Genomic DNA, 22,019 nt, shown 5'->3' on the forward strand with positions numbered 1-22,019 from the left:
AAACACTGAGTAGTTTATTTGAAAGAGAAGGAGACTGATTTTTACTAGCCCCTTGTTTGCTGGGCACTGTGGAAACAAATTGAATGAACCACTGACTGTCCTCAAGTAGCTTCCAATCAAGTTGGGGACGGTCAGAGCAAAAGCATGTGTTACTGTATGTGTTAAGGAGATAAATGCAAGATTAGGAGAGGTACTGGGAAGTCACAGGTGGAAATTACAGATTTAATTCCACAGGTGAAAACACGAAATTCAGTGAGAGTCGTTATTCAAGTATAAGACTGTGATGTAACTTTCTCTAATATAAAAACTATATATAAAGGGGAAATAAGCACACTATCACATTTTAAAAAGTGCCTTTTATTTTTAATTACACAGAAAAAGTCATAAGAAAACAAAACAGAAATAGAGTACATAGAATAAAAGGTTAGTTCATCTTTACTTGGCTCTGGACCCCCAAAATTCCCTCCCATTGCATTCCCAAGAGCTAATCACGGGAACTGATTTTGTCTTTGCAACTGTGTGTGCACCCATGTCATGTGTACACACTTCCACAAATCATCAACCGTCTGATGCGCATCAACAGGTTTTCTCAGAGTCCTTTTGTGTGTTGCACTTAATTGACATTGCTTATCATAAATTTAGCAAATAAAGGAACTCTGTTTTACCAAAACTTGTGTAAATCCCTATTTATTTGCAAATGAATATTAACCCGTTTCTCAGTAGACCAACTCAGTACACGTTGGCATCATGAGAAGTGGTCACTTTTATTGACACTACACCCAGCTTCTTAACAAACAGGAAATTCTCAACTTCAGCAAAATCTCACATGTTTTTTGTGGCTGGTATGACTTTTCAGTTGTCTCTGACAACCCACAGAATTCATTCATTAATCTCACTTGAAGGTTCTTATTCTCAGACCACTTCTGTCAGTCAAAAGTTTGTGATGGTTATTAGCTGATAGTTTTTAAACTGCGTGCAGCAGAACCTGGACTGAGACTTTCACAGGTCTTAGGCTATGACCTGCACAGATGAATGGGTTATTAGGAAGGATTTTAGAATGATTAAATTTTGCTGGAGTTCAAAAGGGATGCTCAGAAGAAAATGTGAATTAAGGGCTAGAGCAATTATCCTTGCATTATCCTGGAAGGTTTTGGATATGGCTACACTCAGGTGTACTTCAGAACAGACACAGGTAAACAGGTTAAGCTTTGAAGGCAGCCTGGGAAGCACATGGCAATGACCTCTGCCTCCTTTATCAGGCCTCCTGGTCCTGACTGCCCTTCCCAGGGAGAGTGAGGATGCTTACCTTTGAAAAAGATAACCTTGACTTGAAGCTATCTGTGCATATTCAGATGCACATCTGATTCTAGTCACTTTTGCCTGATTCCTTCAGTGGGTTCACTTACCTCCGGATAAAATATAAACTCCTTAGCCAGGTTCTTGCTCACCTTTCCAGCCCATCTTCTCACACCTCATGCGTTACCTCCTGCCATCACAAATCAATGTGCCATTCCCAGACTTGCCTGTATTTCTTGGCTTCACCTGGGACTCAGCACGGTGTGCCTTCGCCTACCCATTTCCCTGAGGTCTTGCCCTCCCTGGTCACCTTATCATGACACCCCAAGTAGCTCTCTTTATTCATTCTGGTCCCTTGAGGTTCTTAAATTCTTGAATAAGTGGCATGCATACCTGCATACATCTTGATCCCCTGGACATTTCTCAGTTTAAGACCTTTGATTTAAGAGGACAGGATGTGTTTTGAACTGCTGTATATATAGTTAGTTGTTGTTATTGTTTTATTCTTATATAAGACTGGAAACTATGATGACTGAGCTTTAATGTAAGTTCAAATTGTTTATTATGCAGGCTTCTCTTTCTGTATTTTATTACTTTAATACATATTCTTTATAGCCTAGCAGTCTAGTTAGGTTTTATTTTGAGAAGTACCTCTTATTCTTTTAGAAAGTAATGGTTTATTTATACTTTATTGTTAAACTTGTTATAACTTTATGCATTTGTTTTTGAAAGGGCATCTCTCATATTTATTGATCAAATGGTTAACAACAATAAAATTCTGTATAGGGGGTCAATGCTCAATGCACAATCATTAATCCACCCCCAGCCTAATTCTCGTCAGTCTCCAATCTTCTGAAGCATAACGAACAAGTTCTTACATGGTGAACGAATTCTTACATAGTGAATAAGTTCTTACATGGTGAACAGTACAAGGGCACTCATCACAGAAACTTTCGGTTTTGATCACGCATTATGAACTATAAACAATCAGGCCAAATATGAATATTCATTTCTTTATGCATTTTTAATTTGTGTGATTTTTATAAATAGTAAAGAAAATACTGGGTGTATACTTGCTCAGTTTTTGCTTCCTCCTATTTTATTCATAGGCTGGAATGTGCTTTTCTGCTTTTTAGTTGCCAATTTCTCAATTTAGAATAAATAATGAGAAAAAAGTATTACATTTGTAGGAAAGGCTACTACTAAAATTAACTATCTCCTCAAGGAATCTCTGAGTCCAGGAGTCTATGTTTTTTTCACCCCATAAATATTTTTTGGGCACCTACCATGAGTCAGGGATGATATAGGTATTTGAGATAAAAAATCAATTTAAATAAATGTAAGCTTATAAGAGCTTACATTTAGCAAAGGTAGATAAAGTAATATACATCATATATAAATAAACCTTATAATTTATTAGAAGTTGTAGGTTCTATGGGGAAAAGCACAGGGGGAGAAATGAATCATATATGTTGGGGAGATAGGAGAGATGGTAATTTAAAATAGGAATCAGAATAGACCTCATTGAGAAGGAAACATTTAAACGAAACCTGGAGAAGGTGAGGGAATTACCCACGTGGACACAGGGACCCGTGTGTTCTGGGAAGAGGGAGCCAGCTTGCAGTGAGGGAGCCCCAGCCGGGGGCTGCTGGACTGGAGTGCAGCGAACCGAAGAGAAGTAGGAGACAGGTCAGCAAGGGAAGGGGCAGGAGCCTGATCATGCAGAGGCCATAGATCATTTTGACGATTTAGGTTTTTTTTTCACTTGGGGTGAAATTAGTTTTAAACAGTAGAGTATATCTTAAAACTTTACCTACTACATCCTAACCTATTCACCTCTTACTCTCTTACTCAGAAATTTGTTTTTGCCATAACGTACTTATTTTTAAAATACATGTGACGCTTTTAAACCAGTTGGCTCTGCAGGTATTTGTGATTAAGGCTCCTCCGTAATCCTTATGGTAGGGACACATGTGCTGTAATTTGTTGATGTAGGGTGCTTCTCCCACACCTGAGGATATCTCCATGAAAAAAGAGAACCTCTGCAAAGCTTTCTCTAATGCCTTCCTTGCTCTGCAAAATTGAGGATATTGATCACGAAGATTGGGAGAACCCTCAGCTCTGCAGTGACTATATTAACGACATCTACCAGTACCTGAGGCAGCTGGAGGTGGGCCTTTGGGGTTTGTTGTACAAGTTACATGGAATTTACCACATAGCTGGGAAGGAAAATGAGGTCAGCTTTTAAAACTTTTAATTCCACCAACAGATTCTGTAATCCATGAATCCACAATTCTTAGATGGAAGAGAGGTAAATAGACATATGCATGTTCTGGGGAAGCTGGGGTTCCTATGGCCAGGATCCTCATTGGACTTAAACCACCTGATGATGTAACTGCCCTGTTGCTAGGCTACAACTTCCACACCTTTAGGCAATAAGCTATTATCGCACTATATAGAGAGCTCGGCCCAGTGCTCTGGGCAGAGGCAGAGATGCTAGTGCTCGACCTCCTGCTGGGAGAACAAGCCGGGTAATAAACCCGTTGACCCTAAAGAACGTTTCGCTGTCAATTTCTTTGGTCACATTGAATCCATAGCGAACTTGCCGTGCCGGAAACCCATTGGCAAGACAATTGGCAAAAGTCGACAGGGTTCATTGTTGACCAAGGAAAAAGACAGGCTGTCCTTATGGGAGGGGTGCTTCAGCGGGCTGCCCCTGTGAATGGGGAGACAGAGGATTGTCCCCCAATGGGTATGCGGTCTGAGGTGGTTTGCCTCCTAGAGGACTGGGCCCCACCCCAGGACCAGAGGCAAGTGGAGGTGACACCTGAGGCTGTAGGGGTGGCTCTTGATATAGTAAGCAGATCCTTTGAGAAGCAGAGTGCCCGTGAGGCAGCGGGGACTGTGGGATGGCTGCTTCTCACAGTCTTAAAAAGGTCTACAGAGGAGACCCAAGAAATGGTGGCAAGAGAATGCGAGCTGCAAACTTCTGTGGATTCCCTGAGGAAGGAAATGGCATTGATGCGAGAGGAGGTGACACAAGAGCGCAAGCTGCAGACTTCTGTGGATTCCCTGAGGAGGAAAATAGCATTGATGGAAGAGGAGGTGGTACAAGAATGTGAGCTGCAAACATGTGTGGATTCCCTGAAGAAAGAGAGGGCGTCAATAAGAGAGGAGGCAGCACAGGAGGGCCAGCAGCAAGGTGCCTTTGGAGACAAGACAGCAGCTCTGCCAGGTGTTTTGAAGGAGGAAGAGGCCATCAAGGAAAAAGACAACTCCTGAGGGAAGTACAGGTGGAGGTGGCACAAGAACGTCAGATGCGAAGCATTGAGGTGAAGGTAAGAGACCTTCTGAAGACTGAGGTAGCATAGCTGCGAGGCACAGTAGAAAAGGTAAAGGTTGTAGCAGAGGAGGCACTCGGGGAAGGGGAGAGAAAGGTGCCAGTCCCAGAAATGGAGGAGCCCGGGAAGGATGAACGGGTGGTGCCGGAGGAACTGGCGCCTCCTGTACTGAAAGCATGCTCAGTGGTTGTAAAGAAAATAAAGACCCAGAAGCTGAAAGTTCCCCAAGGAGAGGAGCAGCCCCCTCCCCAGGTCGTGGAGCACTCTATGGCCACCCCTATACTCGGGCTGAGCTGGTGGATTTGGGTTCCCAGTTTAGGCAGAAGCCCTCGGAGTCAATATCAGCTTGGCTCCTGGGTCTGTGGGACTTGGGGGTGGATGGAATTATTCTGTGGGGATCAGAGATGGGAAAGCTGTCTTCCCTGACAGTGCAGCCCGCCTTGAGGCAGCGATTACAAAATGCACATCAGACCCCAGGGAGCCACTCCCTCCTCGATTGGCTTATGGCTGCACTTCGTGCTGTGTGGCCCAATCCAGGTGATCTACCATCCTCTCCTATTAGATGACAGATGTATGCTGAGCTCCAACAGGTGTTACGAGAGCTAGGCATAAGAAATGCCATCTATAGTCCAGAGAACTACGGCCCAGATGAAGAGATTTTCACTATTTTGACGAGACATGTGCATCTGCCTTTACTACAGCAAAACGGGCAGTTAAGGCCATGCAGGCCTTGAGTGTGATAGACCCAACAAGGCCCTGTGAGCTGGACGTTCATGTGGCTGAAGAGGGTTATGGCTGGGATCTCTGGCAGAGGCTTGAACAAACTCACCAAACTGTTGGATTCTGATCACAACTCTGGAAAGGGGCAGAGGTACGATACACTTTGATAGAAAAACAATTGATTGTCGTGTATCATGCCTTGCTGGCTACAGAACTCATCACTGGAATGGCCCCAATAAAGGTAATAACCACCTAGCCCATCTTGGGGTGGGCACGAGACTGGACCCAAAAGCCCAGGAGTGGTGTGGCACAAACACCCACACTAGCCAAGTGGGGTACTTATCTACCAGCATCGTAGTGCCCTCTCTAGGAGCCCTTTGAGCAAAGAACTCCAACGCTTGTTGGTGACTTGCCAATGGTTTTCACCCGGGGCAAGTTCACTATGGATTAAATGTGACCAAAGAAATTGACAGCAAAACGTTCTTTGGGATGAAAGGGTTATACCCAATTTTATTTCCAGGTGGCAGGTCAGTCACTAAAATCCTGTTCACTCAGAGCGAGTCGGCATGCAGCAAGACGGTCTCTGCCTCTGGGCCCATCTGTCTGCACAGCCATCCTCTGCACCCTCTGTCCACACAGCCATCCTCTGGGCCTCTGCCTGCACAGCCATCCCACACAGCCATCCTCTGGGCCTCTCTGCCTGCACAGCCATCCCACACAGCTGTCCTCTGGGCCTCTCTGCACAGTCGTCCCACACAGCCATCCTCCAGGCCTCTGTCCCCTGTGATGCCAACACTCCAGCTTCTGCTCTGCTATCCTGCAGCCTTGCAGCCATGCCACTGTGTCACACCCAGAGCACTGGGCGGAGCTCTTTATATCGAGTCAACAGCCCTGTATTGTCCACAGATGTGCAGAGTTAGTCAACCAGGGCCAGGTGAGAATTCTAGCCACAGGAACTCTCATTTTATCCACAACATTGACCTCAGGATGTTATTAAAATGCTGATTTCGGTACGTTGGAGTGGACCTGGAGAGTTCCAGGTTCCAGGCGGTGCTGCATTGCTCATCTATAGATCAACTTGAAACAGCAAGGACAAAGAGATTTATGTTCAAATCCGGTGTTTCCCAAACATCCCTGGGTAAGAATCACATGGGATAACTGATAACTGCACAGATTCCAGGGCCCTGAACCAGACAGGGCAAGCCTGGTAAATGGTAAATTTAACAAGTAATCAGGTGAGTCTTATTATCAGAGAAGTTCAGGAAGCTGTGTCAGCTCATCTGCATATCTCATTTAAAGCTCCCACATGGCCTATCAGAGCCCTCGTTTCCTTTCCATGTCTCTATTCAGTTAAATCTATTAACCTGACTCCTGCTCCGGGGGGTCGCATAGCACACACTTGGACAGCCGAAGGCTCTCCCAAATTTCTCCAGGTGTTAGCACACTTGGAGAACGATCAGGGCCTGTGCTCTGCAGCCACTGAGGGCTGAGGAACCACTACCGACATCACTGCCTGAGCACATCTATAAGCCACACCTCAGCCCCTGGCTGGACATCCCTGCTCCCACCTCAGCCTCATCAGTCAGCGAGCAGAACCAACCAGCACGACCCCCCAATACATCCTGCGTTGTGCTTAAGAAGATCCAAAGCGAGATGAGAAATGAATAAACTCCTATCCTGAGATTGTCTGTAAGGCTGGTTTTCACCAACAGCACAGAGGTGAAAAATACAGGCATTCATTTGCTCAACCTCTGTAACATCACCACTAACTACCATGTGTCCAGAGGCATGAACAGCCTGCTTTACATTCATCTCATTGAATCCTGGCAACAAATCTTTGATTTGTCTGTTTTACTGAGGATACCAAGGCTGATAGAGGTTAGGTGACTTGGTCCTGCTATGCCCAAGGTCCTGCTATGAATGGTGGCCACTGAATAATAGGCTCTCACACGTGGATGACCCTTTGCAACTCACCCCTCTTCTGCTTTGTTTTAATGCCTCCAGCCCCCCACACACCCTCCCAGACTGCAGTCCACAAGGGCAGGTCTCAGGTGTGTCATGCTCTGGGCTGTAACCACCTTGCACCACACAGACACTCAGGAAAAGTTTTGCCAGACTGATGAAGACTTCAAAGCCAGGGCTCCTCCACAATAACAGAACCGCAACAAGCATACGGTGCACCCTGCTTTAAAACACTCCCAAGTAATATAATAGGAATTTATCAGACACAATTTAGAGAAAGGGCAGTGGTAGGGCCCTTGCTTGGGGGTCAGAAGGCCTGAAGGATCCTTCTCCCACTGCCACCACCTTACCAACACCTGGACAAGCCACTTAATGTCTCTGCACCTCAATTTCCCCATCAACATGATGGTTTAATTCATTCCCCAAACCTTTGTGAACTCCCACTATGGACTAGATATGGAGCTAAGAAGAAAATGACCAAGAGGAATGGCTGAAAGGCCAATTCCATCCCTCAGTAGCCCTGTGCCAGTTCCACTCCTCCTGCCCCACCAGGCACCAGGATAAGGCACACAGAGCAGTTTTCAAACAAGTGTGAAACGAATTGGTCCTGGGGAATCATTTCCATCACAAAAAGAAACTTTCCATAGCAAACTAATTCACAAAATAGATGGCTAAAGTGACAAGTTCCCCAATGTATTTTTTTAGTGGGTTATTGAAGTATGAATATGTATGGTAAATTTCACCCTTTTTAGATGTACGATTCTATTGATTTTGACAAGCACATGCAGCAGCTCCTGCTGCAGTTTTAAAAATAGTTTATCTCAAACTTTTTAAGAAAATATTTTATAAAGTGACGTGGGCATGCATGTGCCAATGATACCAAATTAATTTTAGCTCCTCTTTCTAAAGGTGAAGTTGCCCATTCTGCCAGAAGGAAGAACATAGACCTGAAACTCTTATCTCCCAGAGGGAAAAACAATCAATTTGAAGAAATACCTTTAAGACATGGAGCACAGAATACCAAGATCTACTGGTCAGTGCAACTGAATCCCCTTTACAAGTAGGAGAGAGTCCCTCCATCCAGCCCTCCCTCTCTCATATGAAGGCATTTACCAATCTTTTTAATATGCACACAGAGCCCAAGAGCACAACAATATTTTACCAAAGGTCATCCTTAACCACTTGTGCAGCTTAAAACCACAAAGCCTCCTTGAATGAACTCCAAAAATCTATAGTAAGTTTCACATATTATCAGCATTCCAAAAGAATTTACGTGGTCAAGGCACATAACTTTTGTTTTAAGACTTATCTTACAATGAATTGTATAAATTTATGTAAAAAAAGGGAGGAGGTTGGGGAATGAGAGAGATAATTATTCAAGTAGAACTCTAACAGTCTGTTCATCCCTGCTTCAGAATGAGGTTGTGGTAACATCAGACTAGACAACAGCATTATGAGCAAGAAAATGGGAAAAAGTTTTTTGTTCCTTTACAGCAGAGTAATTACTGCCATAAACAATCAATCTAAAATGTTTACACCCTTACTACGTGGATAGCTTCTGGTGTAAAGAACTGATTTCCAAGCCTGCGCTCAGGAACATCCCGACTTTGGTACACCTAAGAACCTTCTGATTATGAAAACCACACATTTTGGGGCTCCACACAGACCTACCAAATTAGAATCTCTGGGCATAAGGCAGGTATAGTGTTTGACCTTAATCCCAGGTAGCTCTAATGGTGCTAACTAGGGACTACACTCTAAGTTATGCAGCCCTAGCTAAAAGAGTATGTGTTTTGTTATATAATCACTAAAATGAAGATGGTAAAATAACTTGGACACTGATTTTCAGTGTGGGTTATAATCTACAGGCTAAAGACCACGGCTTAGAAATATTTTCACTATTCAGATACACCGTCATTGTAGTATCAACAGATCAAAGTACACAGTGATGATTCTTCATTCATGTTTGGTTGCCTGCTCTCAGTGCGGTCCCCAGAGCAGCAGCTCAGGAGTACTGAGTCCCACCTTAGAGAGAAAATCTCTGGGGGTGGGGCCAAGAGCACACGCATTAAAATATCTCCAGATGATTCTTCTGCACTGTGCGTGCCCCAGCACTTTTTAGTTAATGTAAATACATTTTATAACAATACTTATCACATATTTTCTTGCTTTGTCCTCTTGCTGGTTGTACTTTTGTTTTGATAAAGGATGTAATGTTTATTTATGACCACCCCTTTCACCTTCTCTCCTGTCTCCTTCCCCACTGTGGCACAAGGTGCATCTGTGCAGCACTGAACATTCAAGCCAGATTTATTTCCCACCAGCTGAGGTTCAGTTAGCACAGCCTGGGCAGCCAGAGAGCTCAGACCCTGCCCTTCAGCATGGTGGCAGGGATAATATATAAGGTGATCCCCTTGGGCTCTAAGCACCCCCTGATTCCAGTGAGCACCTTTCCATGATGCCTCCTAGGGCTTCCTATATGCCAGCCAGCAGACAAAAACATCAGATGGGAACTTGGTAGTGTTGGTACAATGTTTCTGGTAGAGTGTATTCATTCTCATACTTTGGAGTGTATCAAAATCTCCCGGGAAAACAATACAACACAGACTCCTTGGATGCAACCTCAGCTTCTGATTCAGTAATATTCTAGAGGGTGTCCCAAATCTGTATTTTCAACGAGCTTCTCAGGAGATTCTTATATGTATCAATGTTTGAGAATCACTGGTGTTATGGAAGAAACCTATGGTATGGAATAGAAAATCTAAGCTTGAGTCAAATTTTTCCAGTAAGCCTTAGTGTGTAAACATTTGTACACATCAACTTCCTCAAAGTAGAAATACCAACTGCCTTGTAGGGCTGTTGTGACGGCAATATATATGCAAGACTTAGGAAAATGCAAAGTGCCAAGTAGGTCAGTAAAACTGGCAGGTGCAGAATTCCATAACTATTAGGGACTAGGGTCCCCTTAGCCTAAAAAGGCTACTTCACCAGCAAGCATTCCACGTCAGATTCATATTCTGAGTCATAAGTCAGTTGAAGTCTGCGTTGTGTATTTTAAAGCATGTACTCTTGGCCCCACCCCCAGGGATTTTCTCTCAAAGGTGGGACTCAGAACTCCTGAGCTGCTGCTCTGGGGACCGCACTGAAAGCAGGCATCCAAACATTAATGAGGAATTGTCACTGTGTACTTTGACCTGTTGATACTACAATGACAGTCTATCTGAATAGTGAAAATATGCTAGAGCCCTAATTGCCAGTACCTCAGAATGTGACCTTATTTGGAAACAGAGTCTTTACAGAGGTAATAAGTTAAAATGAGGCCATCAGGGTGGCCCCATCCAGTACAACTGGTGTCCTTGCAAAAAGGAAAATTTTGAACAGAGAAACAGACACACATAGGGAGAAGACGGCCATCTGCAAGCCAAGGTGGGAGGCCTCTTCCTGATTCTTCCCTCAGAGCCCACCGAGCCCTCAGAAAGAGCCAGCCTGCTGACACTTTGATCTCAGACTTCTATCTTCTGGAACTGAGACAACACATCTCTGTTGTTTACGCTACCAGGCTGTGGTACTGCATAATGGTGGCCCTAACAAACTCACACAATCCTTCAGCTTCCAATTCAAAAGGAAAGTTCCTTTTGTGAGGGACACGTGGGTGCCTACCTGATGCTTCTCAGATTCCATAGGGCTTATTCTAATATCTTCACCAGGTACATTTATATAAACTCCATACAAGCTCCACAGAAATTACTTGTTAGGTTAGCGCCCGCTTGGAGGGAACAGGACATCACTCAAGCTCTGCTATGGAGAGCCTGTAGCAACAGTCACAGAATCAGAGCTCCAGACACCTGCAAGCTCACCAGCAAGCATCGGCAAGTGACTTACCAAGTGATGCCCCTTACAAAACTGCCCAAGCCCATCCCTGCACAGCCAACTGTCATTCTCCTCTCAGAGCAGCTTTCCTGCTCAGCTCCCAGCTACCAGCTGGCAAGCCACCCTCAGCGCTCAGACACGGAGGGATTCTAATCAAGAGGACCTGGGAAAGGCCCTCAAGAGACGATTTTCTCACACTGAATGCAGCTTTCCTTCTCAGAACACATTGGGAAAATGCCTCCGAAGAAAATAAAAGGCCCTTTCAATATGCATTAAGACTGGAACCCTACAGGGTCTTATTCAGTAACTTGAGGGGCTCTGGGAGAACAAGGAGCGGACTGACCCTGTTGACATGGTTGTCCTGCAGCAGGAAGGAACCACGTCCGTGTGTCCAGTGCGCAGACCAGCAGACATTCCCCCTGCAGGATGACTGTCCCAGGGCCCTTGCTGCTGCTGCCCCCTGTTGGGCAACCTCTCCTAGGAGCCACCCTAGGGAAATTTTTTAAAAAAACAACAACACAGGTATCCGGGTCACACTCTCAGAGATTCCAAGTCAGTGAGTTCAACAAGGTTTAGGAACCAGTGTTCCTATTTCTGATGCACACCCAGGACCAAGAACCATGGCCATGAATTAAAGTCAAGGTCCAACCAGACATCCCAACGAAAGGAGAAAGTACATGGCGGTGGTCAGGAGAGTGGGATTCCAGTCCAGCTTTGCCAAGTGATGCCCGTAAGTCTCATCTTTCTGAGGCGCAGTTCTTTTCCTGACAAAGGGAAAAACTGACCTAGAACTATTCAGGCCTCCCTTTTTAAAAAATAAACTTCCCTGGAATCACCCTAAAATGTCCCATAAAGACATGTGCCCTTCCTTCTTGTATGGACTAGACCTTTGTGCTTTATGCTTTTTGCCTGTACCTTAGGCTGCCCTTGAATGACATGTTACCCTTTAACCCTGTGGGGAAGGGCCCAGGAGTGACAGGTGCTGAGCCCAAAAGAGAGTCCTTCAAGGAGAAAACTAAACCTCTTAAAGTGGCCTCAATGGAATCTCTCAAACCCAGGAATAACCCACACTCCCCATAGATTTGCCATGCATGACCTCAGGCCACACTCAGGAAATATCTTCGCTTATGTCAAGCTAGGTCCTAGACAAGGGTGTTAAGTAATTAAATGGGCTGTCTTAAAGTAACACAAACAGAAAGAGAAGAGAGGGGTTTTAATTTAAACACACAAAGCTTCGGGGCTCTCCACCTTGGGTGCCTGAGAGAGCACTGCTGCGAGAACCACGGAACATGCCTGCCCATCTGCAGGAATTCACTCTGCCATGGGCTCAAACACTGCATGAGAAAAAAGGACATGGCGCCATGAGGTCACGTGACTCTGGGGATGAGTGACACACCAGAACAATTCACCGAAACATTGAGGTCAATGGTAAACACCTCAGACAAGTGAATTTACTGTCTTCAACCCAGTGACAACAGGTCCCCAACAGACTGCTTAAGTGCCCCTCTTCAGAGATAAAAGTAAGAGGGGCAATCATTCATCTGCATCTAGCTGTCCCTGCAGGGACCTTCTATCACTCAGCAAGTATTCAGCAAGGGAGTGCTTCATTCACTCAGTACTTGAATTTCTAACTCTCAGCACATGACCTCAAAACTACTGCCCTATGAGACACCACTTCTGCACCTCATTATTCTCCTCCTTAGATCCAACCTGGGCAAGATTAGTTCTCCCTCATCCAAGATTTTCTTCAATTACTCATTAAGGTGTATTTGCCAAGGACCCACTGTGTGCTGGGCATTGTTCTAGACACTTGGAGACACAGCACCAGAGATAATTTCTCATGGATCTCATATTGTAGTGCTATGACGCAGGCAATAAATGAATTATGAACGATAAATGATATGAAAATAAAAAAGGAAGAGGTTGAGGCAGAGGCTGGGGGATGCCAGCCCATGCGGAGGGGACACTGGAGCAAATTCCTAAATGAAGGGAGGTGGAGAGAGTGCCCCCAGTGCCTTGAGAACTGGGGTGCCGAGAACAGGGGAGCTAGAGTCCCAGTGGCCTCGGGCCTGGAGGGGGAACAGGTGGGGGTGGGGCACGGAAAGCGGGTGCAAGAAGTGTCCCTCAGAGAGCGGGCAGCGGGCTCACTGCTGCTGGGAACCTGCCGGAGATGACAGCTAAGAACTGACTGCTGGATTATCACTGGTGTGAGGAAGTGTGGTTTCAGGGAATCAGGGGGGCAAAGGCTGGACTCGAGTGGGTTCGGGACAGGATGAGGGAGGAAGTGGAGCAGAACACCTGACAATTCTTTCAGAAGCATTTACTACAAGGGAGGCAGAATCTAAGGGCAGCTGACGGGATTCAGGGTTGCGGTGTGTCCTGGCTGCTGCTTTCCTCAGGATGACAGATACTATAGCTTTTCTGTCATGGGGATCGTCTGTCAGAGGGAACAGTGACAAAGCAGAAGGGGCAGGGCATACAGACAGGAGTGAGAGCCCTGTGTGCCCACAGAGCCCGGCTCCAGTGCCCAGGGGCATGCGATGCTGTGTGGTTACATTGCAGGCTGGTAGCAGACTCGCCACGGGAAAGTGATGAAACTAGTTTCTAATTGCTTCCTTTTTCTCAATGAAATAAACCAAGTCATCAGCCAAGGGTGGGCTAGGCACAGAAACATATGGATCCAGCTGTGCCAAGAGACCCCTTGAGGTTTGTGGTCATAAATCAAAAGGGAGATGACACAGAAGGCTGCGTGTTTTCTCCAGCCATGTTCATCAACCTGAGGCAGGAGCAGGGTGGGTGGACGGTGGGTTTTCTCAAGACAGTGAGATGAAGGGGGAAAGGGTCAAGGGAGCTGAGGGAGTCTGCAGGCAGGGTGAGCTGAGAGCTGGGGGTGGGGGTGTCATGAGGACAAGAAAGAGACAATAGACAATGAGAAGAGTCACCAGGTCAGAGCCCTTTGTAGGGTGAAGGCTGAGTGGGACTGGAAAGTGGAGAAGGGAGTAAGATGAAAGAGAAGAAGTGGGGGTCTGCCTGGAATGCTTGTCAAGGTTTCAGTGGAGGTATATTTATAGGTAATATAGATAATGATGAGGACTATAACCATGTTTTTCACATGACAGGTTGCAGGTTTAGTGAGTAGTAAAATCAATTTAGTGGGTCATAATCAGCAATTTTTTATAATGAGACAAAAGGTCTAAGAGCACATTATACCTAGTAAGTGTAAATACTGTTTTGGGAGACCACTTTTGGCTGCATGTATGTTTTTGTAATGGGTTATCCTGGAAGATGTATTTCTCCCATGGATTTGAGTTACAGATAAAAACTTCAAGGACACTAGGGCAGAGTGTCTCAACCTTGGCACTGCTGACATTTTAGGCCACATAATTCTTTGGGAGCTGCCCCATGCATTCTAGGATTTTGGCAGCATTCCTCCTAGTGCCAGTTGCATCGTTCCCACAGCCCCTCCCAGTGACAGAGAAAAATGTCTCTAGATGTTGCCAAACAGCCTCTGGGTGCTCCAGAGAGAACCGTGGGGTTAGATGGCTGAGGGAGAGTAGAGAAAAGGATGACTGGGAGTTGGTCAAGGGATTGAGCTGAGGGGACAATCTGCATAGGTGTCCAAGTCACCAAAATGTTGACAGCACCATTCTGCTCTGTTTAAACCTTCTGATTATCAGGAAAACTAATAAAACATAGAATTCAGCAGGAAAAAAAATGTTTTTAAAGATGTTTACAAAATTGTATTCTCTTTCCTGTAAATCAACATATATAATATAAAAGTATAAAATAATAAACTAATCTATAACCCCAAATTATTTTAACAAACATGTAGCAGTGAGATAAGGAATACAGAAGGAAAAGCGCACTGCACTTATTGTAGCATTTAGAAAGAAGTTAGTGTCTTGATATTGATTCCAATAATTTGAAAAATATAAATGCAAATATATATCTGACAAACCACAATTTAGCCAATAATAAGATTTATAATATTTTCTGATTATAAGAGAAATATACCCTGAAATAGACATAAAAACTCAGAAAATGTCAAAAAGTATTAAAAATTTTTAGAACATCTATAATCTCACTACCCAGAAAAAAACAGTGTTTGGTTTGTTCCTTTCTGGCAAAAATAAATAACTAAATAATTCTGAAACCTGATGGGAGGAGGTACTATGGGCCAGATAACAAAATCTTCAAAAAAAGAGGCAAAGTGACCCACACAACTGTAGATGGTGTTGTCTACACTGGCTACACATTAGAATTCCCTGCAGAACTTGCCCACAGTGTCCAGGTCCTGCCAACCCAGCCACATCAGAGTGCCCAGATGATGCCAACGTGCAGCCCCAGCAGAGAGCCCCACAGAAGGGACGCACTCCTAGTGAGCCCAGCTTAAGTACGACCTCCTTTATGAAACTTCTCTTCCACTTCACTTTTTTTCATACACCTCACTACTGCTACCCATTTTGCTGTGCTATAACTTAGGTGTGAAATGATTAGAAACAAATAAAAGGTATAATAATTGAGAGGCTAAAAAGAGAACAAGTGTTTATCTGCTAAAGAATTTTAGAATTAGGAGATCAGCGGGGAGGGGAGCCTTTCAGGGAAACTTCTTGAGCTTTGGGTCATCCAAGCCCCTTAAGGACATCCAGACAAGTGAGGGTCCCCAAGGACAGCCAAGCATTTACGTGTCACTAATAAGCACTGTTAGAAATGTGGCCTCTCTGGCAACACTGTAATAAGCCCTTGTTGAAATTCATGGCTATTGCACTTAATTTCCCCCAAAAATGCACCGATGATCAGATTACAGTGCAATTTAAACAGCATGTATCATCTGGCCACCATCTTCTTCATAATAACTTTTACATGTATGCAACTTTTTATTAAAAGAAATCAATGTGGATAAAATGAGAGTTCCTGGGGCCAAGATTCTCACCTGGCCCTGGTTGACTAGCTCACTGCACACCTGTGGGCAATACAGGGCTGTTGACTCTATATAAAGAGCTCTGTCCAGTGCTCTGTGGGCAACACGGTGGCATGGCTGCAAGGCTGCAGGAGAGCAGAGCAGAGGCTCGAGTGGTGGCAGCACTGAGGACAGAGGCCCAGAGGACGGCTTTGTGGGGCGACTGTGCAGAGAGGCCCAGAGGACGGCTATGTGGGACAGCTGTGCAGGACAGCTGTGCAGGCAGAGAGGCCCAGAGGCCGAGACTGGCTGGTTGCATGCAGACTCACTCTGAGTGAATGGGATTTTAGTGACTGACCTGCCACCTGGAAATAAAGCTAGGTATTACCCTTTCACCCTGAGAACATTTTGCTGTCAATTTCTTTGGTCACATTGAATCCATAGCGAACTTGCCCAGGGCCTAAACCCATTGACAAGACGATGACATCAAATCCTGAATATGTACATATGCATGATGAAGCATCAAAAATAAAAACAAAACCAGGAACCAGAGAACCTCTAACAGTCCTCTTGGCTTTTCCAAGAGAATCCATTCCAGATATTCAAAACAATACCCACTAACTGACTTTCACTGTTGGTCAAACATGTATTGATAAAATATCACTAAATCTCCTAACACATACACCAGATACAGACAACAGTTACATAGTATAACCCAAATCCTAATTTATTTTTCCCAACTTGGTGAAATAGATAAAATTGAGTTAACGTGCCTTGATTGGTCTTCTAATTTTCCTTTGTGATAGGGTAGAGTACTGGCTGGCCAAGCACACAAGAACTGCAAATCTGAGCAAGCTATCTCCTCTAAACCAGTGGTTCTTAAAGTGTAGTCCATGACCAGCATGATCAGCATACTTGGGAACTTGGTAAAAATGCAGATTGTCAGTCCCTACCCAAGACTTGCAGAATCTTCAATTCTGGCCCAATGACCTGGGTTTTAACAAGCCTTCTGGGTGATTCTGATGCACTCGAATCCAACCAGGGGTCTCAAATTGTACAGCAGGGCCCCAGCTTCCAACAGGTGAAGATTCTGAGTCTCCCAGCAGGATTTACAAGGTCACTTGGTATGTACTTTTAAAAATGTGGATGGAGATTCCACTGTTTTTGAAAGTTAAGTTTTAGTGGTAACTACCAAGAACTCGTACATTCTATCAAATTTCAAAACTCACAGTAAGAGGCAGGATTGAAAGTGATACAGATGAGGCAATCAGCTAAGCTGGGGGTAGTGTGGAAGGAAACCTGGGTTCAGTCACCAGCCCAGCCATTAAGCAGCACCTCTCTGGGCTTCAGATAGGAAAACGAAGTCTGAGAACAGGCTGCTGATATCGAGGAAGACCACACTTTGCCAAAACACCTCCCCTGCAAGGTCTGCCATTGGTCTTCCCCCAGAATGGGATCATGAAAGTCCAGGAAAAGGAGAGTGCTTGCTAAGAGTTTTCATGATCTCTTATTTTCACTACTCTCGGGGGGCACAGAGGTAAACAGCTTTTCCTGAAGCCATCCTTTACATGGAAGGAATTTACTCCAAATTGGCAAACCTCAGAATTTGTGAAGATGATTATCTGAAAGTTTCCAACGATGGAGATTGCTGCAGAAGGCATCAGAGAAAGCAGGCATGATATGGCTCAGCTTTTGTTTCCAAAATGATTCCATATCTGTTTCTAACCAAATAACATTTTAAAGTGTTTTCTTATAGAAAAGCTTACATGTTTCAGCAAGTAAACCAATCAAGGTGTATGGGGAGCAAGTTAATCACCACCCCTTTCCCACAGCCAATTTTAAACAATATTGAGTCTTGTGTGTCTTTCCCCATTTTTCTCCAAAGTCATACACATAGAGCTTCTTCTTTTTTAAAATCAGAATAGGATCACACTACATATGATACTGTGCAACTGGATTTATTTACATTTACTGTATCATGAACATCTGTGGAGAACATAGAAAAATGCCCAAGGCCAGGATCCTCACCTGACCCTAAACTACTTGATGATGTAATTGGCCTCCTGCCAGGCTACTGCTTCCACACCTGTAGGCAATAAGCTATTATGGAGTGAGTCACTACACGAAGAGCTCCATTCAGGGCTCTGAGCAGAGGCAGATTACAGACCTGCAAACTGATGGATGTAGACTGATTCTAGTGCTTGGACTTCGCCATGAGAATAAAGCTTGGTATAAACCCTTTTACCCAAGAACATCCCATTGTTATTTCTCAGTCTCACGAAATCCATAGTGAACTTGCCTGGGGCTGAAACCCTCAGGCAAGGCAACATCCCTTGCAAAAAATCCTTAGTATGGCTATACCCTACTTAATTCATCCTACTGAAGAACATTCATGCTGCTTCTAGGTTATTTACTTTAAGAATCCTGCAATAAACACCCTCACACACAGATCCTTAATGCTTATGTTTTTATTTCTGCATGACAGGACTCCAAACATGGGACTGCTAGGTCATATTGTCATGCACCTACAAAACTTTTGCAGAAACCATCTGTTTTCCCTAAATGTTACAATTCATATTCTTACCAAAGAGTTGCCCCTAAAACATCTAATAAAGGATGTTACCAATCTTTTAAAAAGTGGGTCGATTGCATAGACAGAAAGCTAGTGTCTTTGTTTTTTCATTTTCATTTCCCTGACCCTTAGGGAGGTTGAGAATATTTCCCCATGTTTATTGACCATTTGTAATTCTTCTTTTGGGGATTGCCTGTTCCCATCCTTTGCTCATCTTTTTATAGTGTTGTCCTTCAAATATTATTTAATCACACACTCATCTCCCCCTAATCTATTAGATAGAGAAAGTACAAAAGAGTATCATCCCTTTGGAATTCAGTGTGTGTGGTGAGGGTCAGGGATGTCTTCTTAGCATGAAGTACTCAGGAAGCCTCAAAACCAAGTGCTGAATAAGGGAATAGAAGACTTAAGGGAAATTCATTTGATAAGACTGAGGCTACACAGTGAAAGGAAACACAAATATTCATTACTTTTCTACATATTCAGAACAGCATCACTTTGGATGAAATTAAATTGCTGGTTAAGGATAAAACAAACCTATGGTCTTGGCACTGACTCCGAAAATTCCCTATGAAATGGGTGGCAAATGAGCCCAACCCTAATTCACAGTTCTGGGTGACATATCAAGGCTTTCACAACCAAAATATTTTGTACCCAGCCTTGTCCACCATTTCTCATTCAAATGGCACCTGCCACTGAGCTAAAGGTTGTGAAGAAGGTGAATAAACAGGAGAAACCTACCTAAGCATTTTGTTTCTTTTTTGTTGTTTGTTTGTTTGTTTTGTCTCCATCCCCTCAAAGATTGTTTTCCATCTCAAAATCTCCCACTTACTAGGAAGAGGGGTGTTGGGAGAGCCTGCAGGGGGAGTCTGACAATTCAGATTCTTTAACTATTTTAACTTTAGGCAAAACATGTGGTCATACCCACCATTTATCTCCATTATTTGTAATAGTTCTGTTTGGCTTATGCTTTAACTAGTCTCCTTATTAAATATAAAAGTAATAGGATTAAAAGTTCTGGAAAAAGGGCTGTAATTAAAAAGGCACCAGTTGGGTATGTTAAGCTGTAATTCTGGTCCTGCTTACTAAGTTTTCCTCCTTGTCTTTAAAATTTCTTAGAACCAATAAAAATAACTTTCAATTATTTAACTCTTTTTTTAGTACTTCCTGTATTGGCCACACACCACCCCAAATCTCCAAGAAAACATTATGACTCAAAAGTTCTGGGACAATAATGTCACAGATCACAAGTTTTAGACACTGCTCCAAGAGTCTGGGCATGCCACACCACAACACGCACAACACAAAACAAGGCCCAGTAAATTGACAGACAGCTCTTCAAAACTTATAAGCATTTTCTAACCTTTTGAAGTGACAATGTCTTCTTAAGGAAAAAAAAGAAGAACTTTCATCAAACCATGAAGTTGTAATAAGAATCAGTGAAGAGGCAGCAAAGCACAATTTATGACACTTTGTTAAAAGAAGCATAAGAAACTAGATAAATATTAAGGCAATGAACGTGGGAATGAACATTGTAGGGTTTGCAATAAAACTTCTTTAATTTTTTATTTCCACTTCATTAAGAAAATTTTTTAAAGTTAATTTCTATTATGTAATGTCTAACACATACACAAAAATATGTGACATATACATTTATGTAGCATAATGCTAAAATGAATAAATACATGCTTAGATGTGCTTTTTTTTTCTGAGTTGGTGAAAGTTTAGATTGTTCATTTCTTGTAACCATCCTTAACTGCTCTTGGGGACTAATCATCTGCTGGGAGTGAGGGTTGGAGGAGCAGGGGAATCAGTATTATTCTGAGGTACGAAAGATAGAAACTTGGCTAGAAAAAAACCACACACACATACATCTTTCTAAAACCTGATTTCACCTAAAAATACTTTGGGGAACAGTGTTTGAAAAACCCTGCAGAAGAAAGTTTGACAGTAAGTGAATACAAGACACACACCAATATGCCTATACCTGTAAAGAACATCCCCATCCAACAGGGTCAAGTTCACTTTCCCTTTGGAGGTTGAAGCACATCAATGCCAAAAATGGAGGCTCTAATAGCTCTCCGATTTCCTTGATAATGAGTGGGTACAAAGGCTGAGCAAAAACAGCGACTTGCCGAATCCAAGGAGGCCTGTGTTTCTGTGATACAGGGTACCACCTGTAAGACTGGAATCTCACAATATAGGTGGGGATTTTCTGTAGCTGATTTCTGTCCAAAATTGGTTATGCTAATTTTAGATAAGCACACCTTGGACTCTGGGTCTTTTCCACAATTCTTGGACTCAATGAAAACGAAAATAGCATTCATGCAGATGACCCTCCTCTCTCAAGGCTATTTGTCATTTTCACTGCCCCCATTTTCCCATAGACATCCCAACTCAGCAATCAAAGAAGATAACATCTTGTAAACTCAATGGCTGACATTCACCCTGGAGGCACTTAATGAAGTGGAGGAGGAATAACCGGTCTAATCCCTGACATCAGGGGGGACCTACCGCCCAGAAGAAACCTTCCCCTATCTCCACCCACCCCACCCCCACTCCCACTTCTGTGATCCCCTGAATTCTCTCCAATAATGAAGCCCCAAGTGCTGACATGACCTCAATACTATGGCATCATTTCAGCAAGACGCCAAGGAAAAAGACTGGCACATTCCTGCACTCAGCGGATTGTAGGTCAGCACACGCACCCTTCCCTTGCCCCTTCACAAAGCAGAGACACCACAGTCTCTTTCAAAAATAAATAAAAGGTTCCCCACAGCCTGACTTCCAAGAGGTCGCTGACTCCAAACTCTGGAGTAGAAAGGATAGCGCGCAACCTACGGATGCCACAACGCAGTGCACCCAGGCACTCGTAGAAGCCTAAGTACGTGGTACTTAGAGCACCAGGGGGTGGGATGCAAAAGGGAGGAAAAAACCACCCACATTTTCCTTCTGCAGGGGGAGGGAAAAGACACGAGGAATTCAGGCAGCGTGCATGCAGCTGGAGGAAGAGGAAAACCCGACTGAGCCGTGCGCATTACCGGGGGATGCATTTACGGTCTCACTGCAGAGCGTCTGCCCTGGAGTGCAGCCGGCGCCCCCCGCGGGCTCGGCGACCACTCCGCTTCCGCAGCTGCCTCGGCCGCTGCTCGCTCCCGGAGCTGCGGAGAGCAGAACAAGAGCCGAGGGCGAGCGCGAGCGCACGACCCGCGAGCGCCAGGAGGGCAGGAAGGGCGTCATCACTCGGCGACCTGAGGCACTGAGAACACTCATTGTATAATAAATGATAAAAGCAGGTTAAGATAAAAAGCATTATTACAAAGTACAATGTTTTATTTTTAGATTTGTGATCCTAGGG

General features: G+C 44.2%; 1 protein-coding gene across 1 annotated transcript in view; it reads right to left on the reverse strand.

Annotated features, from left to right (window-relative positions):
* The window catches only part of RSL24D1 (ribosomal L24 domain containing 1), a 44,721-nt gene extending 22,907 nt beyond the window's left edge, over window positions 1–21,814 (reverse strand). Inside the window, exon 1 of the mRNA XM_037021062.2 lies at window positions 21,703–21,814. Coding sequence (XP_036876957.1) covers window positions 21,703–21,714 — 12 coding nt within the window. The 5' untranslated portion in view covers window positions 21,715–21,814. The remainder of the gene's footprint in view (window positions 1–21,702) is intronic.
* Window positions 21,815–22,019: the final 205 nt, after the last annotated feature.

The sequence above is a fragment of the Manis javanica genome, chromosome 8, assembly GCF_040802235.1.
Source record: "Manis javanica isolate MJ-LG chromosome 8, MJ_LKY, whole genome shotgun sequence".
Classification (NCBI taxonomy): domain Eukaryota; kingdom Metazoa; phylum Chordata; class Mammalia; order Pholidota; family Manidae; genus Manis; species Manis javanica.